General features: G+C 43.7%; 1 protein-coding gene across 3 annotated transcripts in view; it reads left to right on the top strand.

Moving 5' to 3' along the window:
• The first annotated feature begins 24,133 nt into the window (after nt 1–24,133).
• The window catches only part of Bend4 (BEN domain containing 4), a 34,259-nt gene continuing 31,707 nt past the window's right edge, over nt 24,134–26,685 (top strand). For all 3 annotated transcript variants that reach the window (XM_078021248.1, XM_005319951.4, XM_078021249.1), the window contains exon 1: nt 24,134–24,620. In XM_078021248.1, the coding sequence (XP_077877374.1) occupies nt 24,134–24,620 (487 nt within the window). The remainder of the gene's footprint in view (nt 24,621–26,685) is intronic.

Genomic DNA, 26,685 nt, shown 5'->3' with positions numbered 1-26,685 from the left:
CATATCTTGTCCAACTTACTCCAGCCTCTGACTACCTCTCAGTCCTGTATGTCATAACAGAGTTTCCTTCCCACCCTCTGCCATCCCATTCCACTATCCAGACAACCCACTTCACTGTGGCTACTGTCCTTCCTATTCCTTGACCAAGACAAATTACCCTTGCTCCTTGGTTTCTCTGCATTTACTTTGCCCTCTACCTAAAATGTTCTTCCCCCACAAACCCCATGTGTTCCCCCTTATTTCCATCAGGCTTACTACAAAGTCATCTCCTCAAAGATTCTTGCTGACTGCCCTATATAGACAGTACACTCCCATCCTCATCATTCTTGAGCCTCTATCAACTAAAGAATAAATGCTCCTTAGCATTTACTGTTAATAACACCTCCCCCCACCCCTCTCCGTGTGTGTGTGTGTGTGTGTGTGTGTATGTGTGTGTGTACACATACTTATTTATTTCCTGTGTCTCCCAATTCAACATGAACTTATTAGGATAGTGTTGTAGAGGCAAGGCACCAAAGATAGAAGGAAACAGTTTTATTTGCTGCAGCCAGGTTCAGCTTTTGCTGTAATCAATTAATCCCCTGAACCCCAAGTTCAAGTAGTTTCAAAATTATATACCCAGCATGTAAGGGGAGGGGCTCAGAAGTTCACAGTCTGCAGAAGTTCACATAAAAACAGCTTTTTCTTTTACTGTTCTGGGCAAGTTAACCACTCAAGGACAACACCTGAGAAGGGGAGAGCTTCTTCTCCCCTTTCTTTCCTCCTCCTGCCAGCTGTTACCACAGAGCCCAATTGGTAACTTCTCTTAGAAATGTAGACATCTCTGTGAAACCCCTACTCAAGACCAGAGGCCTTGTTTACACATTTCTACAAACTACTATACTGGATACATGTTTGTGAAAAACTAGTAAGAGGGTGTCCAGCACCTGGAGTGGTGATTTCTTCCTGGCCAGTGGCCAAGTAAGACAGGGCAACACAAAAATAGGAACTTTATCACATTGAACTCTTTTGCAGAGACTCTTTTGCTGACAGTCCTAAAATCAGCCATGGTGAAGATTTCTGGAGAAGCCCAGTTAAGACTTTTCTGGGAGAAAGGGAGAGCCACTTCAATAGGACGTTTGTTCTGTTTATGACCTGACATGTAGTAAGTGCTCAATAAATATGTGCTGGTATATGGATGATTCAATAGGCAATTTTAAACCTCTTAGATGAGGCTGGGGGTATAGTTCAGCGGGAGAGAACATACTTAGGTTGTGCAAGGCCCTGAGTTCAAACCCCAGCACCAAAATAAAACAAACCCAATTTAAAAAACAACAAAATTCAAATAATAAAAATTGTAATAAAAATTCAAATACTTGCGTTAGTCAATACTCTTCTATAGACAAGCCTGGGAATTGTCAAAACTGGCATTAGAAGAAGGACACTGAGTTTGTCACATTAGATAATGCCCCAAAGCATAAGTTGTTTTAACATCCAAATTTTGTGATTCAGAAGATGCAAGGGAAGCGAGGATGGGCTTGTGAATGGTGGGAAAGAATCTCATGAATGCGAATTATTTTTGTCACAAGTTTCATGGGGCACCAAAAATGGACATGAGAATGACAGACACAGGCTGGTGCTGGGTGTGTCCTCCAGCATCCATCAGTACGTGGTCCATGAAGTGTAAAAAACCCACCAGGTCCAAAGATCCATACTCACAGGGTCCCTGGCTTCTTGCTTCTACCCACACTGTACCAGGAGGGTCACCATGCTGTGGTTTGAATGGGTGTTTTTCCCCAAATTCCCATCTTGAATTCTGATCACCATAGTGACAGTAACGGGAGGTGGGGCCCTTGGGAAGTTACTGGCTCAGGAGGGTGAAGTCCTCATTAGTCTGCTAATGGGATTCATATCCTCATGAAAGAGATTTCAGAGAGCTATCTAGCTCCTTCCATCATATAAGGACATCACAAGAAGGCACCATTGTGAACCAGAAAGTGGGCCCTCACCAGACACAGACCTGCTAGTGCCTTGATCCTGAACTTACCAACCTGTGAGAAATAAAAGTCACTGTTTATAAGCCACCTAGTTTATGGCATTTGTTATAGCCGCCCAAATGAACTATGGCATGCCAGCTCTTCACACCCACATATAGCATTGATCATACCCGTCCTAAAGCTGTGGCCCCCAGGCCTGACACACAGGGTGTTTATCCTGAAAGTCCTGTAGTGCCATTCTTATGCAATATCTTTTTCCTTCACCTGTGCCAGGGATTTCTCCTACATGTATGTCTCCTTAGGGACTTTCCAAGTGATCAAGCACAGCGCTGAGGCCCACTTTGAAATATACCTAGAAATCATGAGATGCTGTTGCTTAAGCAAGTGATTAAATGAAACAAACTCTACCTCAAAAATCGCTTCTCCTAGAGTCCTGGCATTCTCAACAATAGTCACTTAATACGAGTTTTACCAGAGTAGGAGGCAGGTCCAGAGAAATGTGCCCTGAGTCCCTGGAAATAAGATGGGATATTCGGGATGTTATTTGGACATTAACTAAGCTCACGTTTAAATTGAAGCTATCATGCTGGAGTATACTGTTCTGCTACCAATAAATTAAGGTTTGACCTGAGAACCCATGGTCTTAAGATATTTTGAGTTGTTTCCTCTTTCTTTTCTTTACTCCTGGGTGGCTCCTATTCATCTTAAGTCTCAGCTTCTCTGTCAGTTCTTCAGGGAGTCTGTCTCTGCTCCTGTCTCACATCCCAGGAGCCTGTCTCACTGCTCTGCCCCCAGGCTCAGAGAGCCTGGACTTCGCCTTCAATGTTCTCAACCCGTCCATACTCACCTGCATTTACCTGTTTAATATCTGACTCCCCTACTAAACTACAGGTGAGCTCTAAGTGGGCAGGAGCCATGCTCTGTTGCTCACTAGTATTCCCATCATCTGTCAGGAAGTGCTCAACCTGATGAATAAAGAAATGAATAAAATACAACCTGAACCATGCATTGACACTGCCATGGAGCCTGGTAAAAGCTCAGCTTTATTAGGGTGTCAGCTTCCCTTACACACAAAAAAAGCAGTGGTTCCCAGAGCAGGATGTGGATCATTTTCTCAAGTTGTCATTCCCAGTCTTCGTCACAGGATAATTCAGATCCTTGCAGGAGCACCTACTGACTCAGGAAGCCCATGGAATCTTGGGCTTGAGTTTTAGGGAAAATCAACCTTAAGGCTTTTGAAATATCTATAGGAATGGTGAGGGAGCCGTAGAAGGGCTTAGGCAGCCAGGGCAAGATGGCAAGTGAGGAGGCTGGGGGCAGGGCATGGAGAGGGTCTTCTGATGAGGTCAACGTCCTGCTTCTCCCAAGCATTCATGGACACTGATTGATTGGCAGGGACCCAATCAGCCAGACACTTCCATACTTATGCCCCTAAGCAGGGGACCCAATAGAAAAACTAAAACAGATGCGTGGACAGAGGGGGCACCAATCAATAATAGTGAGGAGAGCATGGACAGGGGAGAAGAAAAGGAAAAAAGAAAATTCCAAAGACCATAAAAAGAAAAAAACACTGGAGTCCCAGCTCCAGAGCCCCTTCTCTTCAGAGAAGTCTATCTCTATATCTCCGTCAATTTTGCAATAAGCCTGCTGCTTGCTTGCTATCTCTGTGTCCTGTTCTCCAATTCTTTGCTGAACGGAGACAACGCACCTAGCACCCCTCAATGGTAACAATAGTAGAAATCAGGTCAACTGTTTTTCAAAGCTTCAAACAGATGATAAACAAACAAGAGGAAAAATCCATAGAGTGTTTTTCAATACCTGGAGGACCAAATAGAGCAATACTCTTGGCACTGGGTCATTCCTTGACTTATCACTTCTTCCTGGGCACCCAGAGAACTGGTGGCCTTGGGAGCGTAAGGAGACAACTGTTTTGGCATATAAACTATGGCAAGCTTCCCTTGGAAGGACACAGTGATGATGGTGTGAACCTCTAAGTAGTATTTTTGGCACAGGCTGTTAGCTAAGATAAGCCAAGGCCGGAGACAAAATTGTAGACAATAAATGGCATCTACTCCTGGCATCCTAGTTGTGGGGTTCACCTCTGAGCACTCAAAGATATGTTTGCGAGGTGTTTTCAGGGCAAGAGATGCTGCAGGGCAAATGAGGACACGAACATGAAATCTCCATTCCTAACATTGTGACTTCATCTGTGTCTGTAAGGTAATGTGTTTGGCAAACTTTGGGTAATACCATCACACATTAGGTGCAAGAAGAAGGAAAAGGGAGGAAAGTTTAGAACAGTGTAGATATGGAGTAAGAGGATTCTGACGGTTAGGGAGGGGAAAAAAGCTTCCCTTGGAGACAGAGACAGCATTAGAATTGCCATCATGGATTGCAAGTAGCACAAAGGAGCAAGAACTGATAGGTAAATGCCAAGGCAGCCAGCAACCACAACCTGACAATGATGCCTGCAATGTTACAAGCTTGGAAGGTTTCCTAATCCTTGTTTAATCTCCGGGGAAATTTTTCCCCATTAAAAAATGCGTATTTAATTCCATAAAGGAAACCAAGAGGCAAATAAATAGATTTTATTTTATAGCCAACTTACAAAAAGAGATCTGTTTCATTAGTGAGGGGACATCTGTATTTATAAAGGGAAGAGGTGCTTGGTGATGACCATTTAGTCTCTGAGAAAATGGCCTCTGATTCATTTATTTGACAAATGTTCACTGAGCCAGGCACTGTCCTAGGAGCCTGGGATGCTGTAGGGAGTGAGTAATGCTCTGCCACCAGGAGCTCACATTCTAGTGGGAGAGAGATGACACACGGAGAAGACTAGCAAAAAGGCTTTTGGTAGGCGAGGAAGGCTGTGGAGTGAGGAGGGAGGAGGTCGGCAGGTGTGGGGGCGGGGCAGGAAGGACTCGCTGAGCAGGTGACACTGAGATTTCTCATGCTTCGCTGAGAATTTGACCAAGGATTTAAAAGAGTTGAAGGAGCCAGTCACGTGGCTCTGAAGGGAAGAGAGTTCCAGGCAGAGGGAACAGCAAGCGCAAAGACCCTGACATGGGGCTGCTCCTCTAGTGCTGCAGAACAAGCAAGACTAGTGTAGGTGGAGTAGGGCAAAACAGAGGGTAAGATGGGAGTGCACAGAGCAAAAGGACAGGTAACAAAGGCACCTGCTGGCATTGTGCAGGCTGTGGCTGAGTGAGAGTGGAAATTGCTGTGGGATTAGAACAGAGACATGACCCAAGTCACCTTGAACATGCTCTGGTGGCAGTGTTATAGGTGTTGGGTATATTTAACCTGAAGCTACAGGGGGAGTGGAAAAAAGAAAGATTAAGGCTTAAACCTCCCAAGTGTTCCCACTCCTCCACCAACTCACCTTCAGCATTCCCACGGAGATTTTCAAAACTAGGCTGAGAGGTCATTTTGCAAAAATGCATAGAACAGCATTTCTGTCATTTTGTATATACTACGGAGATGCTCAAGATAGTGCAGGATAGAACAAAGAGGTGTCTGTCCACAATAAGTCAAGTAAAACATGACTTTGAGTCTTCGGCTTCTGGAACATATTCAGAATTCAGTTTTGGTCCAGTCAGCAGTTTGATCACATAGTGGCCAAGAGGGACATGAGCAGAGAGGAAAGAAATAAACAAAAGGACTAGGCCTGACTCGAATCCTAAAATTCAGTCTTCATGTAAGAACCAGAGAACACTCCCCTAGTCTGAAGTGTCCCTCTTTGCTAAGACATAGTGATCACTTTGATGCTTGATGGTGACCATTGGTCCTAGAGATTCGGGGACAGACATCATCTCATATATTGTATTCCATTTGTACCAGAAGTCATCAAAATGCCCAAGAGGAACTTCACAAAGCTACAAACAGAGAACATCAAGGGACTCTGTCACAGAGAAAAAAAATGAAGTCTCAAGGAGAGAGTTTCCATCGATAGCGATAGACCCTTAGGAGTGATGGAGAGAGAGTCAAAAGCAAGGGGCTGAGTCCCGGGCTGGGACACTGTTCCTTTGTTCCTGGGTTGGTAATCTCGATTAAACAAGATAATATGAGTATAATGCTCCACAAGAAGGCAAATTCCCTTCTTTCACTCCTCAGCCATCTATTATCATCTTTTAAGAAGGCAGAAAGAAAGCAAGCAGGCTTCAGATAAGCTGTAGGATAGAATTCCATTTTTGCTAAACATCCCCACACATGCTCACATGCTACCACAGAGCATCGAGAAGAACGTAAGTCCAAGTGCTGACAGTCACCATCAGTGGATAGTGTGGACAGCGGTACTGTAGGTCATGTTGTTGCAGTTGTGATCTGTACTTTTCCATAGTAAATATGGATTACTCAAATTTCCTTAAAGACTGGGAAATGTGTATTATATTGTTAAAAGGTTTCTAAGACAAATGGTTCACATAGAAAGGAAAGTTCCTGAGGGCTGGGGTTGTGGCTCAATGGTAGAGCGCTCGCCTAGCATGTCAGAGGCCCTGGGTTTGATCCTCAGAACCTCATAAAAATAAATAAATAAATAAAGGTATTGTGTCCAACCACAACTAAAAATAAATATCTTTTTTAAAAATGGAAAGCCTCTGAGAAACTAATATTTTCACATCTAAACTACATATTCCTGGCCATGCCTGAGAACAGTTCTTGGATTTTGGAATATATGGCCAGCACATCACCCAACCCTAAACAGACTGGTTTAAGCACATAATGGACTTTAGGGATTGGAGTATGTCTTTCACTCTTTTTAAAGAAAATGTAGCATAGGTTTGGCACAGTAGTACATACCTATAACCCCAGCAATTTGGGAAGCTGAGGCAGGACCATCACATGTTTGAGGCCAGCCTCAGCACCTTAGCAAGACACTGTCTTAAAATAAAAAATGTAAAGGGCTGGGGTGTAGATAAGTAGTATAGTGCCCTTGGGTTCAATCCCCAATACCAAAAACCAAACCAAAATAAAAAAATAAGAACAACAAAATGTGCTATACCTTCCCTGCTGTTTTGCTGTAAGCTTGCCAATAAAACCATGCAAACCAAGTGACTGAATTTTTGAACTGGATTTGCTAGGGCAAGAGCTCACTGCTGCCGATGTATAGCAAGACACAGAAAAGGTTAAGGACAGGATTGCGACATTTTGCTTTTCATTTTCTCTTTTCAATATCTGGGAGTTTTTATTGCATGTACCCTCTTTTACCTCCATTATTGTATAATGAATGTTTTGGAGATGATTACTCATAGGTTGGCAGACTATAGTCACATTTGAACTTGACCAAGAGGAAAAGGCATTGCCCAGAAATGCTACCCCTGGAGCAAGATGCAGTAACTGAATGTGACATTGGGTTGTTTCTCTCACAGGGAGTGTGTGTGTTTTGGTTGAATAAGGGACAATTGAGAAAAATGAATACATTTGTGCATTTGTATGTCAGGTGGCCAAGGGATAGACTGATGACAACTATCACATTCTTTTTCTTCTGAGAATACACTGGCTACAGAGGTAAGCATTGAACACAAGCCAACCTAACAATATCCATCCTTTGGCAAAAGAGAGGTTGGTCAAAAACAAACAAACAAACAACAAAAAAAAAAAAACAGCACAGGACTGGGGTTATGGCTCAGAGGTAGAGTGCTCACCTAGCATGCATGAGGCACTGGGTTCAGTTCCTCAGCACCAAATAAAAATAAAATAAAGATATTGTGTCCACCTATAACTAAAAAAAAAAAAAAAAAAATTTAGAGCATATATCCCAAAGTACAGTAAATCAGTGTCCTTCCATGAGATCTATGTACAAGCCCTGAATAAAAGAACTCTTTTTTTGCAAGCATGCCAAGCTGAGGCTGAGGGTGACCATGTGTCCTGACACAGGGACAGAGTCAATCTATAGTAGGGGAGGAGGATAAGGAGTGGGTGGGGAGGGAAGGAGACTTGCCAGCACCAAGCCTTTGGATCCAGTGGCTGAGCGTTAACTGCTATAGTGATTCTGTTATCCCTCTGTCTTTTCCAGCTATGTGAGTTAATATATTCCAAATATTTGATTAAGGATTATTCTAGATGTGTCTATGATGCTATTTCTGGATACGATTGGCATCCATAAGACCGAGTAAGGTAGATTGTTCTACCCAACATGGGTGGGCCTCATTTAATCCACTAGGATCCAGAGCAGAACAGATCAAAAAGGAAGAGAAAGAAAAAAATGAGCTCTCTCTCTGTTTCAAGCAGACCATCAGTTGTTTCCTGTACTTGAACTGGCACTTACACCAGCAGTCCTTCTGGTCAGGCCCTCAGACTTGGACTGGAACTTACACGATTGGCTCTCCTGGTCCTCGGGTCTGTGCACTCAATTTGGAACTACACCACCAGCCCCCTCCTGGTTCTGTCTCCAGCTTGCAGACAGCAGATCATAAGATTTCTGCATTCCCATATCATGTGAGCTGATTCTATACTGTAACCCACATCTATCCATCTACCCACCTACTTACCTACCTTCTTACCTATTCGTGTTCTGGAGAACCCTTGCTTAGTTGGGTTGATTGAGGAAACTTACCTCTAAGGATTCAGCTGCAGTCATCATTTTCAAAGAAGCAACAATTCCAAATTCAGGTTCCTTTGTCATAAAAGAAGCAAGCCTAACTAGCTTATTTTTCATTCAACTCCATGATGATCTTCCTGTGCTTCATTTACCTTCAACTGGTGTTGAAAGGCCTCAGGATTATACCGAGGCCTCAAATAAGGAATGTAAACCTCTTGTCTTCGGGGCCCCCACTTACACATCATTTCACAGAGCAACAATTGCTGAGATAGACTCATGCTTCCCCTGTGGAATTCCCTGGCAACTGAACATAAATAAAGAAATCAGCCCAGGGAAGGGGGCTCTGGGCATCCACTGGGGTGGGGAGGAACGGAGCGCAAGGCTTGGAGAACAGCATTTCCTGCGCTACCTCAAAGTCCCCGGCACCTGACAGAAGTGCAACCGTGACAAATATGCAGAGTGTAGTCTCTCACCATAGGAATTACCCAAGAAGCTAAAAACAGAAACATGCACTGCATAATCTCTAACCTCAGGGGACAACAAAAACAGAGGATTGCTGTGTCAATCTCATTTCCTCGTTAGGCGCATTATCATAAGTGGGGCCTTTCATTCTGAACGCCACACTTCACTAACATTTACCCGGCTTCGGCTTCTGAAATATTGGATTCCATAGTAATTTTATTTTTTGCTTTTGATCTTTACTGTTTTGCTCATTTTATCCATAAACATGAGCTACCGAATCAACTTAAAATTAAATAGCTAAGGTTCAAACCTGAGGCCATCCAGATTGGACTAAGCCGCAGCCCAAGGAGGACCTTGCTGTTGACATAAGTAATAATAATAAGTGTTAAATATCACTCTTTGGGGGTACCTCCATGTAAGATTACTTGATGGTGATCTATGTCTTGATTTATATTTCTCGCCTGGTTTAAGAAGGGAGGGTATTGATACAACATCTGGATTTTCCTCCTTATGGATGGTAAAGAGTTCTTCTAATGTGGATTCTGCGAACATTCCTCTGTGTCAAAACACTGGCTTACAGAATGGTTCTGTGAAGGGGAACTGTTAGAGCCACTCTGCAAAGCAGTACTTCGTATCACTTGACTAATTTTAAAAGTAGCTCATTCAACCAATTTTGGCAACTGAACTATTTTCTGAAATCCAGAATAGCAAAAACTTGAGAGCAAGACGGGGACAAAACGGGAGACTTCAGAACAAGTCGCAGTGCCGTGTAGGGTGTCATTCGTTTACTGGAACATCATCAGGGAAGGAAGAGAGGCAGGGTAGACCCTGAATGGCTTCACCCACACCTCCTGTCACCTACCATGCCAAGCCTCAGGCCAGGGGACAGCTGGTAGATGTGGACAGCTTAACCTTAATGTCCGCATAGCAGAGGACTGAGAGCTGTGATTATGTTTCCACAATTGAGGAGAATGGGAGCCAGAGGTGTGCCTGACCTGTCCAGAGTCATTCAACATGCCGAGAATCTAATACATAACAGCAGAATGAGAATTTGGGTCCAGGAATGCCGGTTCCGAGGTCTGTGACTTTGTGTGTGGTTTCACACAAGGGCCAGCAAAAAAAATCTAAGATCCTCTTACAGACAGATGTTCATATTTATTAAGATACGCGCAGAGGACTTAATTTGAGTCTAATGATGAAGAAAATGAGGGAAGCCAATCTTTACCAGGTAAACCAGGCACTGTTCTGTGCTGTGTGTTAATTCCTTCAGTCCTCAGAACAGTGCTGTCACATGGACTCATTATTGTCCCCATTTTATAGATGGGGAAACCAACTCACTGATGAGGACATACATCTCGTAAGTGAAAGGATCATCATAAAAACCCAGGTGACTGGCTCCAGAGCCCCATGCTCCTAACTTCTTTGTGGTGCTGCTTCTCAGACACATGAATATGCACTGGTTAACCCAGCCCACAATCTTGTAATTCTACACTGTATCACCTACAATTAATTTAAAAAAAAAAATCATGTTACCCTCCTACTGGCAAAAATGAGACACTTGGGACATGGAGTAGCTGACAGTTTCTAAGAAAAAGAGGATCTCTTTCAACTCGACTCCATTAGAAAAGAAATCTATATTTGAAACCAGATCTGTGTTCTTGGTAATCTAGAATGCCTATAGTCATTTCAACACTGAAAACACACGTCCCCCACAGGTTTAAAGGATGGGCTCCCGAGGCAGGGTTCATCACCAAGGGGCCTGTCTTTCTCTTAGGAATTCATGGATGACCTTCCTTTAGAAGTCTGGAGACCCACTTGAACATTTAAAAAAATAAGTGAAAACTAGGTTTTTCTCATTAAAAGTAAAGTAACCTTAGAAAAGCTATTGTCATGCATATTAGAGAAAAGACATGGCCTGCTTCACAGAGAGCGGTGCTCAGAGAGCAGTCAGGTCTGTTTGTGCAGGTGTATCCGTCTGTGAACAAACAAGTCCGGATCAATCCTCCTAAATTTCACCGTCTAGAACAGAGAGATAGCAAAGCATAAAAATCATCTCACTTCTGACATTCATGATTGTCTGCCTTTGTCCTTTCATTTTCCCCTTACAATTTCACAGAAGGTTTTGGACTTGATTTAGGGAATATTTTTTATCCCACAGAAATGGCTTTTATTAAATGTTGAAAAGGTGCTATTAGTTCACTCAGTCTCAAAGATGCAGGAGCAAGCAGATGCTTTTGTCTACCCAGCATCCCTTGCTTAGGGAGTCACTTCTCCTTCATATGTAGTTCTGGGGTGCCCTGTGGCCCAGGCCATCCATAAAAGGACCCTCTTGCCTAGGCAATAATGATTGGTTCAGGGATGGCCTGTGACAGCTCTTTCTAAGATGGATTTTAATCTGGAAAGATAAGTGGCTACTGGAAGCCATCATACCTACAAATAAAAAGATGAGATTCAGATGGAAAGAGAAAAATTCTGGAATCAGTGAAATTCCAATCATTTCCAATCCTGAGGACTAATTTCTACAGTTCTTTCTTCCTTCCTGTGAGATAGCTTAACATACTTCAGAGTTGGCCAATAAATTTCCTTTTTGCTTAATCTGGTTTGCATTAGATTCTGCCTCTCATAACCAAAAGAGTCATAATAGGAAAGACTAAAAGTTTGAATCACTGCCTTGACCTCTAAATAGAAGGCACCTGCCTAAGCTAAGTATATTTCTTCCTCTTAAAGAAGACTGAGTTTCTTTTATACCCAATAAATGTGTCATCTTGCAAGCCTCAGTCCTTTTTTGCATTAAATTCATTTCTTCCTTTTTTGGCTTTGCACTTGGCCCAGACTTCAGGAAAACATGACTGCTCTCTAAGTGTAGTAACTGTCTTTGGGGAGACCGAGAAATACCCTATTATGCTTAAAAAAAAAAAAAGGCAAAATGCTCAGGCATCTCTATAATGTTCTGGTCATCTAAGTGGTCATCTTGACACCAGGATGTGTTTGTACTAGGGACAATGCTGTCATTTCAAGCAGAGATTCTCAAGATAGCTGCATATTAAAATCACCTGAAGAGATTTTTAAAATACCCATGTCAAGGTCTCATCTGAGAGATTCTGTTTTAACTGGTCTTGAGAAGGGCTCAAGTATAAGATTTTTCAAAATTCTCCCAGTCAAGGTTAAGACAAACCAGGTTAAGATTTGCTGATAAAAAACATGCTCATACGTGTCTTTAGAAATTCTTCCGAGTGACTCAACTAGAATAGTTTATACTCTGTCCATGTTTTTGGCGGTGAGGCTGGAAGAAGCATGGAGGTGTCAGCCCTAAGTTGCTGCCCTTCACCATTTGCTGGGATGTTCCTTAAAGCATACTGAATGCTTCTAGAGGCCTGACAGGAATGAACAAAGATCTCTGTTCTTAATAGTCACTTGTACAACTGCCTGTGTTCTTTGGCCTCCCGAAAACCCATAGTTTGTGACCAAGTATGCATCAATTGTGCATTTTAAATTTTTCTGTCTATTTTAAGTCAAACAAGTTCTGGAAGACCTGCTAGAGAGATGAAACACTCCACTTTATTTTTATTTATTTTTTTGGTGGTGGTGGTTCTGATGCTGGGATTGAATCCAGGGACACTCTACCACTAACCATATCCCTAACCCTTTTTAAAAAATCTTTTTTATTTTGAGGCACAGTGTCACTAAGTGGCTTAGGGCCTCATTAAGTTGCTGAAGTTGGCTTCAAACTCGTGATCCTCCTGCTTCAGCCTCTCAAGTCACTCTCAAGCATTTGCCACTGTGTGCAGCAACTTGACCTTTTTGAAACAATTCTTTCCGGCTAACAAATGCTCATATAACCTATATAGTATATGATGTAATGTATTAGTTTTCTAGGGCTGCAATAAGAAAGTACTAACAACTGGAGGGCTTCACAGAAATTTGGAGACAGAAACAGGCACCCAGGGAGAATGACATTTGAAGGTCAAGGCAGAGACTGAGATAATACTTCTAAAACCAAAGAACATCAGAGATTGGCAGCAAACCAAACAGCAGAAGGTAGGGAATAAGCATGGAACAGATTCTTTTTCACTATCCTCAGAAGGAATCAACACCTTTTGGTTAGATCTTGGATTTTTTTTTTTTTTTTTTGAGATGGCACATGTTGCTACGTTACTCAAGCAGGCATTCCTGTTTGCAGAGATCTTCCTGTTTCAGCCTCCCAAATAACAAGGACAATAGGCGTACACCACCACACCAGCTTGTACAATAAATCTCTGCTTAAGCCACTCCATTTGTGGCATTTCATTACAGAAGCCTTAGGAAACTAATATAGTCCCTCACAGAAAACAAGGGTCTAAGACTTTATAATCAGTTACCTTTGATACCATACTGGTGGAGGAAAGTCTGAGAAGTTTGAAATAGTAAGTTAAAGGGTCATTGTTGATCTTTGTGCAATTCCTGAAGTTTCTTACCAGCTAGTTTTTAGAGACAAAACTTTTTCCTGTCCCAGAAGACAGATCCAAAAAGCTCAACAGTCTGCATACCACAAAAGTCAAATTATCACAACTCTTGCAGCAAAAAACGTAGTGTTGTGAATTTTTTAAAAAATGGTGCTTATAGAAGCTTTGTTAGTGCTAGATACAGTGGCACACACTTATAATCCCACCTATTTGGGAGTCTAAGACAGAAGGATCAAAAGTTCGAGGCCAGCCTCAGCAACTTAGCAAGACCCTGTCTTAAAATAAAATTTTACAAAGGGCAGCAGAAGTAGCTCAGTGATACAATGCTTGCCTAGCATGTGTGAGGCCCTCGGTTCAATCCCTGGTATCACAAAAGCAAACAAAAAACCTAGAAGTTTCATTAGCAAACCATGAAATACTCTAGACAGCTAGAATACCAGACAAATCTAGTTGCTTTCTACTCAGGGACTAATGGCATGGATTCATTTATAAAAATTCCAGTAAAGCATATAATGTGTGCTATAAAACCTCAAATTGCCAATTTTTTAAAATTTTATTTTTTAAAAAAACTTTTAAACAACCTTATTTATATGTATTTATTTTTTAGTTGTAGTTGGACACAATACTTTTATTTTTTTGTATGTGGTGCTGAGGATCGAACCCAGGGCCTCACATGTGCTAGGCGAGTGCTCTACCACTGAGCCACAACCCCAGCCCCACGTTGCCAATTTTTAAGACTATTCCCCTGGCTTATTTCAGACACATCTCATGGAAATTAGTCATCCTGTGGAACTATAGAAAAAAAAACAACTTTGATTTAAACACTAATGTTAAGAACTGATCATTCCCTATCATGCTACAATATTCACAGACAGAAAGTTAAGAAAAGGCAGAATGGACATCAATCTTACTGGTGGAAACTGCAAACTTTTTAAAGACTAATTACCAAGAGTTTGACTACTTGTTAACTGAATCTTCTCAATTTTCTCTTATTGACTGTTTTCTTTTTTTCTTTCTGGCTTTAATATCCAATTTTATTCTCTTAGACATCTCAAGGTCATACTTCTGTCCACAGTGCTTTCAGCAGTTTGGGAAGAATATATTCCTTTAGGAATTGGAGGAAAGTAAAGAATAAGGGATAAAAGATTAACTTTATAAAACCCAACAAAGTATATTTGCTACTTGGGTTAAACAGAAAAAAAAAATGGAGTTAAATTCTTTCATGATTTGCTTTGTGACTATAGGGAAATTTCTTCAATTCTTTGTTCTTTGGTTCTCTTTACTTTAAGGGAAAGAGCCCCAACATCAAAATATTGGAAGTGTCGTGGACAAATAAACTAATTCATTATCTAGATCCCAATTAGAAACTGATGGTTAATCCTGGTACGTCTGCTGGAGCCAATGGGAGAGAGATACTCTCTTTCCACATAGATAACAATTGGTGGTGAGCACAACAAAAGAACAGATTGGAAGAGAATGAACCAACACACAGAAAATAGAAAGTGAGAATGAGGAGGTAGATAACTGATAATATGATATGAACATCCACGCCTGCTTAGCACCAGATACACCTCTAGTCTTCATGATGATATGAGGCATAAGCACCTTTTATGCTTAAGTCCTTTGAGTTGGTGTCTGTCATTTACTTCTAAAAAGAGTCTTAATGAGGCTGGGCACAGTGGCACCCGCCTGTAATCCCAGCAACATGGATGGATGAGGCAGAAGGATTGCAAGTTTGAGACTAGCTGAGAAACTCAACAATCCTGTCTCCAAATAACAAACAAAAACAGCTGGGAATGTAGCTCAGTGGTAAAGCAGGCCTGGGTTCAATCTCCAGTATGGGGGAGGGGAAGCCCTATTGAATCTAGGATTCTATTAGTGAAAATAATCATAATAATAATAATATCAAAGATGAGTGTACCTTTCTATTCTTTAAAAGATGTATCCACTCTGAAAATGTTCTAGAAACCTTTATGAGAAAGAAAGAAAACTATTATATATTTCACTTCCAAAGAGAGGATGGGAGGGGATTAGGTTTTCCTCTTAGCCCCAAGAGTCCACCGTTGTGTTAGCCTATTTGCAGCCATCTTCCTTCCCCCACCCCCACTGTATGAATACTGTTCTTATTCCCAAGAAATAGAAACTAGCCTGAGATAAAACCTACTGGTCTGGAGACTGCCTGTCTCTTCCTGTTCTCTCATTGAGAGATAAGAGACAACTTACTGGCCCCTGAGATGCGGATGTACTGGTTTCCCAGTTCTCTCCTTGAGAAGATAAAGGGAGATCAGGGGATGTTCAGTCAGTCAAGACTAAACCTGCCCTTGGCGCCTGATCATGATTCTAGCCTGTAAAGGGTAACATTCAAGGGAGAGTTGCTGCTGCTGTCCCTCTCTTTGTGTATCCTGACGTTAAACTCACTTCTTATCCCAGGTGTGTATGTGTGATCAGTTCTGCACCACTTTTCTTTCAAGTTGGAGGAAGCAAATAATTAAATTTGGGTTCAAAACAAAGACAGACTTTTCAGTGTTCAGGGTTATATGATGGAACAGAGTATATTCCACCGAAGTTCACTTCTTTCTATCATGATTCCTGCTACACTGGTCTTAGCTCCCATCAGGATTGCTGCCAGAGCCCCCTAAAGTCACATTGAATCAATGTTCATTGATCCTCTACAATATGCTAGGTACTATTCTAGATGCTGTGAGCTCAGTAGAGGACAAACAGACAAAACTCCCTGACCTTGGGGAGATCACACTCTTATCAGGGGAAGCAATTCATAAACAAATAGAGGGCAGAACCTGACAGTCCCAGGATAGTGCTAGGTGGGAAAGGAGATAAATGTGGGTGTAGGAGGAGGGACAGGGTTACACCTGTACACGGACGGACGGGGTGATCAGCAAAGGCCTCACCAAGAAAAGGATACTGGAGCAGACCAGCAGATGAGGGAAAGAGATTTTCAGGTATCTGGGGACAATATTTCAAACAGAAGGACTACTGAGAGGGAAGTATTTGGGGCCTGTTCTAGGAGAACATAGAGGCTAGCTTCAGCCTTACTGGTCTCACTGGTATAAAAGCTGGAGGGAGCGGGTAGAAAGATGGAGTTCTGAGAGGCAAGGGGTGGCTGCAGAGCATGAGGGTCAAGTTACAACTGTGACTCTGCATTTTGCTCTAAGGGGGAAGAAGACAATGAAAAGTGGAGTGGAAACATGATTATATTTTAAAAGGTTCTTTTGGCTGCTGTTTTTAAAATAAATGGTCTCCTAGTTGTCAATCTGATCTGACCCTCTAGAGCTCATTGTCCACAAGGCAAAGAATCTTTTGAAACACATGGAATGACCCAGCGATACATTCTTAGATATTTATTCCCAGAAAAATAAACCACACACACACACACAAAAAAAAAGCCTGCACATGATTTATTATTCAGAGTAGCTATATTTATAATAGCCCCAAACTGGAAACAACCAGAATGTCCTTCCTACAAATTTAGTTATCAACCTGTGGTATATCCACACTACTAAGTAGTAGAAAGGAACAAACTATTGATACATGACAAACAAGGATGGCTCTCCAGGGCACTAAACTAAGAGAAAAATCTGAAAAGATCACTTATTGCACGATTCCACTTACTTCACTAGTCACATAAGACATATCCAGGAGAAGACGTGGACAAAGGGGCCAGGTGGAGTCGGACACACCTCTAATCCCAGTGACCTGGGAGGCTGATGCAGGATCATCAAAAATTCAAGGCCAGACAGGGTAATTTAGTGAGACTCCATGTCAAAATTAATAATAAAAAGGGCTGGGGATATAGCTCAGTGGTAGCGTACTCCTGGGTTCAATCCCCAGCATGTAAGAAAAAAAAAAAAAAATGGGTGGAGGTTACCTGGGACCTCTCAGTGCTATCTTTGCAAACTCTTGTGAATCTATTTCAAAATAAAGAATTCTTTTTAGAAAAGCACTGCAGAAAAGAAATGGTGTTTCAACGAAACTCTGCACAGTCTACATGTCACCTGCTTCTACTCTTTTATTCTTTGAACTGTTTTGATAACTTTCAATGTTTAAAAAACTGATAGACATGCAAATTGTTGTATCTGGTAGAGGGTTCCTTGCCCCCTGTGCCCCTTCCCCCTGGAAAATCCATTAACACATTCAAGTCAACATTCCATTACTTATACCAACTAGTGATTTCCTTTGAACACTACCAGGGCACTGAGTAAGCTAAGTAAAATCTTCAACATGTGCTCATTTTTATGTTTGTCTGAGAGTCATGATTTTATCTTTCTGAAAATTATCTTTTAAGAATCTGGTTATGTTACTCCCCAGCTTAACCACCTCCATGGTTAGGATGAATTCCAAACATTTCCTGGTTTGATACAGAGGGTTGGCCTAGCCTGCCCCTCAGGCCTCCCTCCCCTGCTCCCACCTAATGGCTCTGGTTTACTGGTGGTCCCTTGGCCTGGACTACTCTTCTCACAGATGATTTTTTCTCACCCATGAACTCTCAGTTCAACTGACCCACCTCAGACAGGTCTTCTCAGCCACTCTGTTAAAAGGAACATCCCCACCCTAATTTTTAGATAATATTTGTACCTATCCAAAATAATAATGTTAAGTTCGTTATTAGCCTATTTGTTTATTATCTGCTCCCACCTCACCCCCAATCCTGTAATAGTAGGACCTTGGAATCTGGTTCACCATTGTAAAGTCCCTCATTGCTTAGAAAGGCACCTAGCACATAGAAAACACTCAATTAATGTTGAGTGTCTGGATATAAACACCAGGAGAAATGATGCTTCTGGAGCAAGTGAGATCCCTATCACTGGACGTACTCAAGTATGATTTGTATAACCACTGGACAGGGTCATTGAAAAGCTATGGTTATAGGCTTGGTTACAAGACTTAAAAACTGGTAAATTCCTTTCTAGTCCTGTGTTTATGATTCTATGGCCACCACACCTCTTTGCTATGCAATAGGAAAAGCAAAGGAGTATTCCTTAGTCATTTTCCACTGATAGTATGCACACTCCTGTTCCTCCTGCAATATCATCTCAGCATTAAAATGTTGAAGCTAATCAGACATTTAATTTCAAAGTGGAAGGTCATTATCTTGTCACAAAATTTTATTCCAATTACTTTTTTTCTATTATATGAAATGAATTAAAAGTAGCACAAAACATTGGGAGATCAAACAGTCAATCAGAAGCTCATTAAATATCATTGAAATTGGTGCAATAAAAAGCATTTCCCATGGCTGAGTTATTATTTAAAGGCTATATTCTGGATGGCTTAAGGAGTTGACATGCTGCCAATCAAAAAATCACCCTGTCCATAAATAGCCCCTTGGCTTTTAAAAGTTCACAATCTTTTTTTTTTTTTGAGATAAGAGTAAAATATCTAAAAAGACTTAAAGCATGAGTATAATTACCATCCTATCAGCCCCTGTGAGAACCCCCCCAAAAGAAGGTATTGGCAAAGTCACCAACTGATAATTTAGACTACAATTTAGAGCAAGATGTTTACAGAGTGCTACCAGTAATTTTATAAATGCTTTAATACATTACATTCGCACCAAAGTGTTGTAAAATAACAACTCTGCTTTAAAGTAAATCAGAAAATAGTTTATTCTGAGCCAGATATGAGTGATGATGGCCAAAGAACACAGATTTAAGTTACCCTGAATGACATGTTCCATCCTGGAAAAGATTACATGAACTTTCGTCACCACGGTACAAAAATGTGTTTACCAAATGCATTTATGGGGGTGTCCGGCAGGCAACGCTACAGCAAAGCAGGGAAAGCTCTTCTATAGTTTTTGGATATTATAACTTATCTTAGGGTTGGTGGAGAGCAGGGGTCTACTAAGCTTAGGGACACTTTCATAGAGTTTTACCTGGTAACACAGGTCAGACACAAGAGTTAAAGCAAATGGACATTAAGAAGACTAAGACAGCCCAGGATAATTTTGGCTCTTGACCTGCAACATTCCATCTCTCCACAATCATGATGTTCTACTAAGTCAAGATCAAATGGTCTGCAGGATCTTTAATATAGATGTGGCTTCTTCAGAGAACTTCAGCCCCACACATTTTTATATACTCAGTTATGTCCAATCTCAGGCAGGAAGGAGTGGTCAGTTACAATTTCAAATTGGGTACAATTCCACATTTGGAATAAATCCCACTTTATTTTCTAAAGAGTGATTACTCTCTGCTTCATTTTTCTATGGACCCAGACAGGTCACTGTCCACAGAAGGATCTGAAAGCTTTCCAGTTCTGGGGGTCTCTGAGGAGACCTGTTCCCATGGCTCCACTAGGTATTGCCCTGGTAGGGGCTCTCTGGCGGCTCGGGCCCTCTGACAAGTCTCTGTCTGGGCCCCCAGGCTGCCTAATACGTCTTTTGAAATCCAGGGAGAAGCCATGATGGCCACATGGCTGTGTTCTCTGCGTATCTGCAGAGCCAGCACAATATGGATGCCCCTGAAGCCTACTGCTGTGCCCTCCAGGGCTGAAGCGGCACATGAGCTGCACCTGGACCCACCGGAGCCACGTCTGGGGTGGCTGAGGTATGCTTCACCGGGATGTGGAAACAGTGGCCCAACATGGATGGCTCTGGATAGCTGAGGTCATACAGACACCCCTCTGGAAAACTTGCCCTCAAAGTCCCAGCTAGCCTCCAAGATCTCTGAAATGCCTTCAGGGTCACTGTCCCAGTGTCTTGATCAATAGAACCTGGCTGCCTTCAGATTCATATTAATCTCTTTAGCAAAGGGTCATTCGGCCACAACCTTAGTATTTTCTCCTGTATATGCCTTTTCATTCTATACAGGGACAGACTGCACATTTCCAAAAGTTTCTGCTCTGCTTCTTTTTTAATTACAAATTCTGTCTTTAAATCATTTCTCTCCTTTCGGTTTACTGCAAGCTGCCACAAGAAGCCATGCAGCACCTTGAATGCTTTGCTGTTTAGATAATTCTTCTGTCAGATATCCTAGCTCACTGCTTTTCAACTATGCATTCCACAACCCCTGAGGACACAATTCCACTGAATTCTCTGCACCAGCATAACAGGAATAGCCTTTACACCAGTTTCTAACACCGTGCTCCTTGCTTCCCTCTGAGACTTCATCAGAATGACCTTTACCATCCACATTTCTACCAGCATTTTCATCAAAATTACTTAAAGTTATCTCTAAGAAGTTCTACAGGTTAGGGATGTGGCTCAAGCAGTAGCACGCTCCTCTGGCATGCTCGGGATGCTGGGTTCAATCCTCAACACCACATAAAAATTAAAAAATAAAGATATTGTGTCTACCTAAAGCTAAAAATTAAATATTAAAAAAATATTTAAAAAAAAGAAGTTCTATACTTTCCCTATAAGTCTTTTCTTCTGAGCTCACTGGAATCATCCTTAATACTCAATTCATAGCAACCTTGGCTCTTTCTAGCCTTTTCTTCCAAAATCTTCCAGCCTATGCCAATTACCCAGTTCCAAAACAATTTCCACACTTTCAGGTATTTGTTATAGTAACAGTCCCACTTCTCATTATTTTTTTTTTGTCTTAGTCTGTTTTGTGCTGCTATAAAAGAATACCACAGATTGGACAATTTATAAAGAAATGATATTTATTTCATACAGTTCTAGAGGCTGAGAAACCAAGATTGATGGGCCACATCTGGTTAGCACCTTTTTACTGCATTAAAAACATGGCGGAAGGCATCGCCTGGCTAGCAAAAATGAGAGATCAAACTCACAGCCTCAAGTTCTTTTATAATTGGCCTTAACTCATTCATAAGAGTGGAGCCCTCTTTTCAACACTGTCACATTAAGGATTAAGTTTCCAACACATGCTTTTGGGGAGGCATCCAAACCAGAACAACCACTAAATTTGAGCATTTAGTTTATAGAATTGACTGCTTTTTCCGCCCCCTAGTACTAGAGGTTGAACCCAAGGGCACTCTACCACTAAGCTGCATTCCTAGACCCTTTAATATTTTTTTAATATTTATTTTTTAGTTGTAGGTGGACCCAATACCTTTACTTTATTTTTATGTGGTGCTGAGGATGGAACCCAGTGCCTTGCAGGTGCTAGGCAAGTGCTCTCCCACTGAGCCACAACCCCACTCCCTCCCCTTTACTATTTATTTTTGAGACAGGGTCTTTCTAAGTTGCTGAAGCTGGCCTTGAACTAGTGATCCTCCTTCTTTAGCCTTCTGAGTCACTGGGATTATAAACCTAATGAAATGACCACTTTCTGATGTCAAGGATGGCTGGTTCCTTTGGTTGGTAAAATATAACAACAGTATTCCCAACTGTCTTATCTAAGTGGTGAGGAAGGCATTAAATAAAAATACCTAAGAAGAAGAGAAAGACCCCAGGTATAGAAAATCATTTCTTCAGTAGAAATACTGAAGAATTTCTCCCCTCCACACCTCCCCACCTCAATTTCTTTTAAAAAGTCAGGACTTACCAGCAAATTATCTGGGAGTAAAGAGGGAGGGAAACATTTCAATGTAAAATTCAGAACTGCTGTATAGAAAGGCAAGTATGGGGAGGCTTGTTATCATTTATTTCCTCCAGTATATCATTCAATTTCAGCTGTCTCATGTCTCAGAAACAGCTCCCCATTTCTCACTTATGTACCTAAGAAACATCTCTCTGGCATCTCATTCTCTCTCTCTGTCTTTCAACAGCATTTCATTATTTCTTAACTGTCCCTCTTATGCTCATCTCCCTTTTTCCTAGTGATCCACGTGTCCTCATTTAGCAGTTTTCAGAAGCTAGGGAGAAACGTTGCAAATAATGTTAAATATGATTAATATCTTGAATTCCTTGAAATATGACATGCATGAGTTACAATGAAACCTCTTTTATTTCCCCATGAAATGCTTTTGCATAATGAGAAAGAAAATGTCCTCTATGCCCTAATCAGCCCTGACAGTTCCTGGACTCCCAAATACTTTTATTTATGGCATTATTTATTTCATCTCTAATAAATGGGGGGGGGGGGCAGCACCATCTGAGGAGCCTGCAGCAGAGAAGGAAACACTCTAGGGTGGAGGAATAAAAAAACTGAACTGGCAAAGAGGAGAGAGGCTTCCAAAGGAAGGCAGTTCTGGAAAATAGGAAGCCAAAATAGTTAGGGGTCCCCGCCCTAACTACTGGACCCCAGAAGAAGAAAATGGGTCACTTCCCCAAGATTATAAAGACAGCTCTGAAAAGGAAACTAACTTCAGAGTGGAGAGATGGGGGTCATACATTAAGGTGCATGAGGAACTCTGCCCGGGATAATGAAGACTAAAGGCTGGAAACCACACTTGGGGCGGGGGTTCTGATGCTGTCCAGGAAAAAAAGGATGAACTGAGATAGGAATGTAGTCTGCTCCAAAGAGTGCCTTGGAGAAACCAAGTCCCTTCTCAATATTTAAGACATCTGTTGTCCATGGGGATTCTTCTTCAAATTATTGAGATCTCCTGTCATTCTAACAACTACTGAAATTGGGTGATCTCCAGAACCCTGGCCCTATGGCACCAGTTGCTGTGACCAGTCAACTAACTGGACAATTCTGGGAGTGAGATTCCTCAGGCCACCTTGGTCCTGTAAATATAAATATAAATAAAATATATATGTATACACACATATATGTACATACAACGTTGTTAAAAATACTCATGGTCCCAAAAGGAATTGTCAGCCACTCCCCCCCTTTTAACTGCACAATTTACTTGCTGTAATAGTTAAGAGCTGGATTTAAAATGACTTGTATATATCCCTGCAACTAAGTCACACACTCCTGAGTTGAAGTTTCTGACCAGGGTGTTCCTTTCAACCTCAGTATTCTCATCTGTAGAATGGGAGGAAATTGTGGCGTTAGGCACTCTTCTTGGGCTCCACAGGGTACAAATGAAATAATGTGAAAGCACCTCGGCCTGTGGACTTCTATGATCAACTGAAGTTCAGAGGCCAACAGCCTGGTGCAAGCAGGACCCTGTGGCCGCACAAACGGCGACCTGAGCCAAGACTATCAAGATGTTCTTTTCGGAAGGTTGGGGGAGGAATTTCAGTTCCTAGGAACTCCATGTACTCTACACACGCACTCTGGCGACCCCGCCCTAACTACTAGGTACCACCCCCTCAGTGCAACTCCGAGAGTTGGAGGTCACGCAGGGGGGCGCCAGGAGCTCATTACGGAAGCGAGACCCGGGCCGGCAGCAGCAGACGCCTCGGGTCCACATCTGGAGCTCCAAAGTCTCACCCTGGCCAGGACCCGGGTCCCCACCTTTTTCACCTGCGACCGGGACACTCCCCAGGTCTCCGCTCCCCCCTTCCCTTCCCCCTCCCCCCTTTCCCCGGTCTTAGGCGCCGACCGCGCGGGCAGACCCGCGGCGGCGGCGGCGCCAGGCCCCGCCCCCGCCCCCATTATCATTAGCAGATATTACCCTAAACACTTGCTCTTTACCTCCTTTCTCCCTCCAGGCATTGGCGAGGCGGCCTGTCAATCAGCGCTCGGGCGGCAGCCCCCCGCGCGGGGGCTTGGAGATGCCAGCTTCAGCGACAGGCGGCGGCGGCGGCGGCGGCGGCCACGGCACAGACACACACCCTCCCACACGCGCGCACAGGGGCAGAGCCGGCTGGCTGGCGGCGGAGGCACCCTCGGAGCCCGGCGCCGGGCAGGGAGGGGACGTGCGACGGGAGACCGGCCCTGAGGCGCGGAATGGAGGAGGAGATGCAGCCGGCGGAGGAGGGGCCCAGCGTCCCCAAAATCTACAAGCAGCGCAGCCCCTACAGCGTCCTCAAGACGTTCCCCAGCAAGAGACCGGCGCTGGCCAAGCGCTACGACAGACCCACCCTGGTGGAGCTGCCGCACGTGCGGCCGCCCCCGCCGCCCCCGCCGCCCTTCGCGCCGCACGCCGCCGTCTCCATCAGCAGCAGCGAGCCGCCGCCGCAGCAGCAGTTCCAGGCGCAGAGTTCCTACCCCCCCGGGCCCGGCCGGGCCGCCGCCGCCGCCGCCTCGTCGTCGTCGCCGTCCTGCACGCCCGCCGCGTCCCAGGGCCACCTGAGGACTCCGGCCCCGCCCGCGGCCCCCGCCGCCTCGTCGTCGTCGTCCTTCGCCGCCGTCGTCAGGTACGGCCCCGGCCCGGCAGCGGCCGCGGGCAGCAGCAGCGCGGGTAGCGACGGCGCCAGCCTGGAGCTCAGCGCAGGTACCAACTCTTGGGCGCAACTTTCCTTCCCGCCACGGTCGTGGGAGGGGAGGGACCCGGGCAGGAGAAGCTGGGGACCGCCGACACTCTCCCGCGCGCCCCAGTGTGTGTGACTGGGGAGACCGGGGAGCGTCCGAACGCTCCCTGGAGGCCTCCCATGCGCCCCACTCTTGGGCAGCAACTTCTGGAAGATTCCCCGGCGCCGCCGCGTCCCGGGTTTACGACGGCGCGCGCACTTAACAGGTGGCTTGGCGGCTCCGTTGCTCGGTCGGGGACGGGGGTGGGAGCCAGGTGTCCTAGGGTAACAGGAGCAACTGCTTGGGGACAGCCTGGGGCTGCTCGGGTGGCTCCGCTGAGGCTCCCTTTCTTTACCCTCCGCTTCTTCACTTTATCCTTCCACTTCTTCCCTTTTCACTCCCTCCCGCCTCCATTTGTTTTTCCTTCTGTTTTTTTTTTCCTCTCGCCGTTTCTCCCTCTGTTTGGTGCAGTCTGTCCCTGTCGCGGTCCCCTTCGGCTATTTCTCGTGCTCGGTGTTTCTTTTTTTCTTCTTTCTTTCTTTATTATTATTTTTTTTCCCTGTGCGCTCGTGCTTCTGCGTGCGCTGTCTCTGCGGGCCCTCCCCTGTCCACCCCATCGTCCCAGCCGTGGCTGTGAGACACCTGATTCCTCCGCTCCAGCCTCGCGGTGGTCCTGGAGTCCGACCTTCCAGAGGATTCAGGTGTTTGGGCGCCCGGGGGGGGGGGTGTTCTCGCTCTTCTCCCCAGCTCCGGGCACGCCGGTCCAGGCTGCTCACGTCGTTGTTCCCTACCTTGTCGCTCGTTATCCCCCCTCCCCCACCATGAGACTGTCAGCGCTGATTTCCTCTGGAGCATCTGGGCTCCAGCCCTGCAGAAATTCCTCTGCACCCCTCCCAGAGCCTGAATCTCCTCTCTTTAATCCGGAGTCTACACCCCACACCCAGAGCTAGCGCGTGCTGCCCCGCTGCTGGGAGGGACAGGCGCCGTTGGGAGGCCACGGCCTGGGGCCTGCACCCAAGGGTGCTCTGTGCTCCCTGAAGACGCAGCCACGTTTATGGACTCGTGAGAACTTAAAAGTTCCTGCTCAGGCCTTTTATGGCACTTTAGAACCCCTCCTCCCATTCTATATTTCAGTGAATTTGTCTTTTTTTTTTTTTCTTAAATGAAAATAGAAGAGTATTGTCTCTAAATGAGTTATAGATGCCTGTGCTAAGTGTTCTGCTGTTTGTCAATATTTTGACACATGAAGGATTGGTTTTGAAAAAGAAAATCTAATTATAGGTTACCGTGAAGACTAGTTCTGTCACAACCCTCACTGATGTGGAGATGTTTGACGGGCGTTGAGTGGGGTTCTTATGTGGGCTTCCTTGTTGTTTGTGAGGTTTTTTTGTTTTTGATTTTAGTTGCTGTTGGCCCAGTATTCTATTGTGGTATTACAATTCATCGTTAGGCTGCTTGTGGGCGTCCTTTTCCCCCATTTCTCTTGTATTTTCTCCCTTATTAAGGTTAATGTTCTTTTTTCGGAGTTTGGAGTCTGACTCTTAAATTCTACCTCTTGTTGGTGTCCTCATTTATACTCCAGCTCAGCATTCCTTTTACTTTAGGTTTTCCAGCAATTTGGGTCCTTTCCCCATTTTCTTTATTTTGCATACTCCTTTGCATAACCTTGGTTTCACATGTCCACTGAGGTTTCCCCCTCTTTTATCTGCCTTGTTCAGTCTTTTATCTTCCCTTGCTTTCTCCTTTCAGGCTTTGCTATCTTCCAATCTTTTAATTCCCTTAATACACTATAAATCTACACCTTCTCATTCCCATTTTCATCCATTGTGTAAATTTGTTTTTTCCTACCACTGTTCCTGTATTGTTTCTTCTTCTTCTTCTTCTTCTTCTTTTTTTCCATTCAGCAGTCACTTGTGGTCCTTTCCATGAAACCTCCCTGCTCTGGAAGTTTCTCTTGCTTTCTTTTCTTCATGTGAGGGTTTCCAGGGGTTTTGTTTGTTTGTTGTTTTGTTTTGTTTTGTTTTTGTAGTTCCCACCTTCTCATCTTG

This window comes from Ictidomys tridecemlineatus, chromosome 9, assembly GCF_052094955.1.
Source record: "Ictidomys tridecemlineatus isolate mIctTri1 chromosome 9, mIctTri1.hap1, whole genome shotgun sequence".
NCBI lineage: Eukaryota > Metazoa > Chordata > Mammalia > Rodentia > Sciuridae > Ictidomys > Ictidomys tridecemlineatus.
The sequence above is the reverse complement of the archived record's forward strand: the minus strand, read 5'-3'. Positions and strand labels throughout refer to the sequence as shown.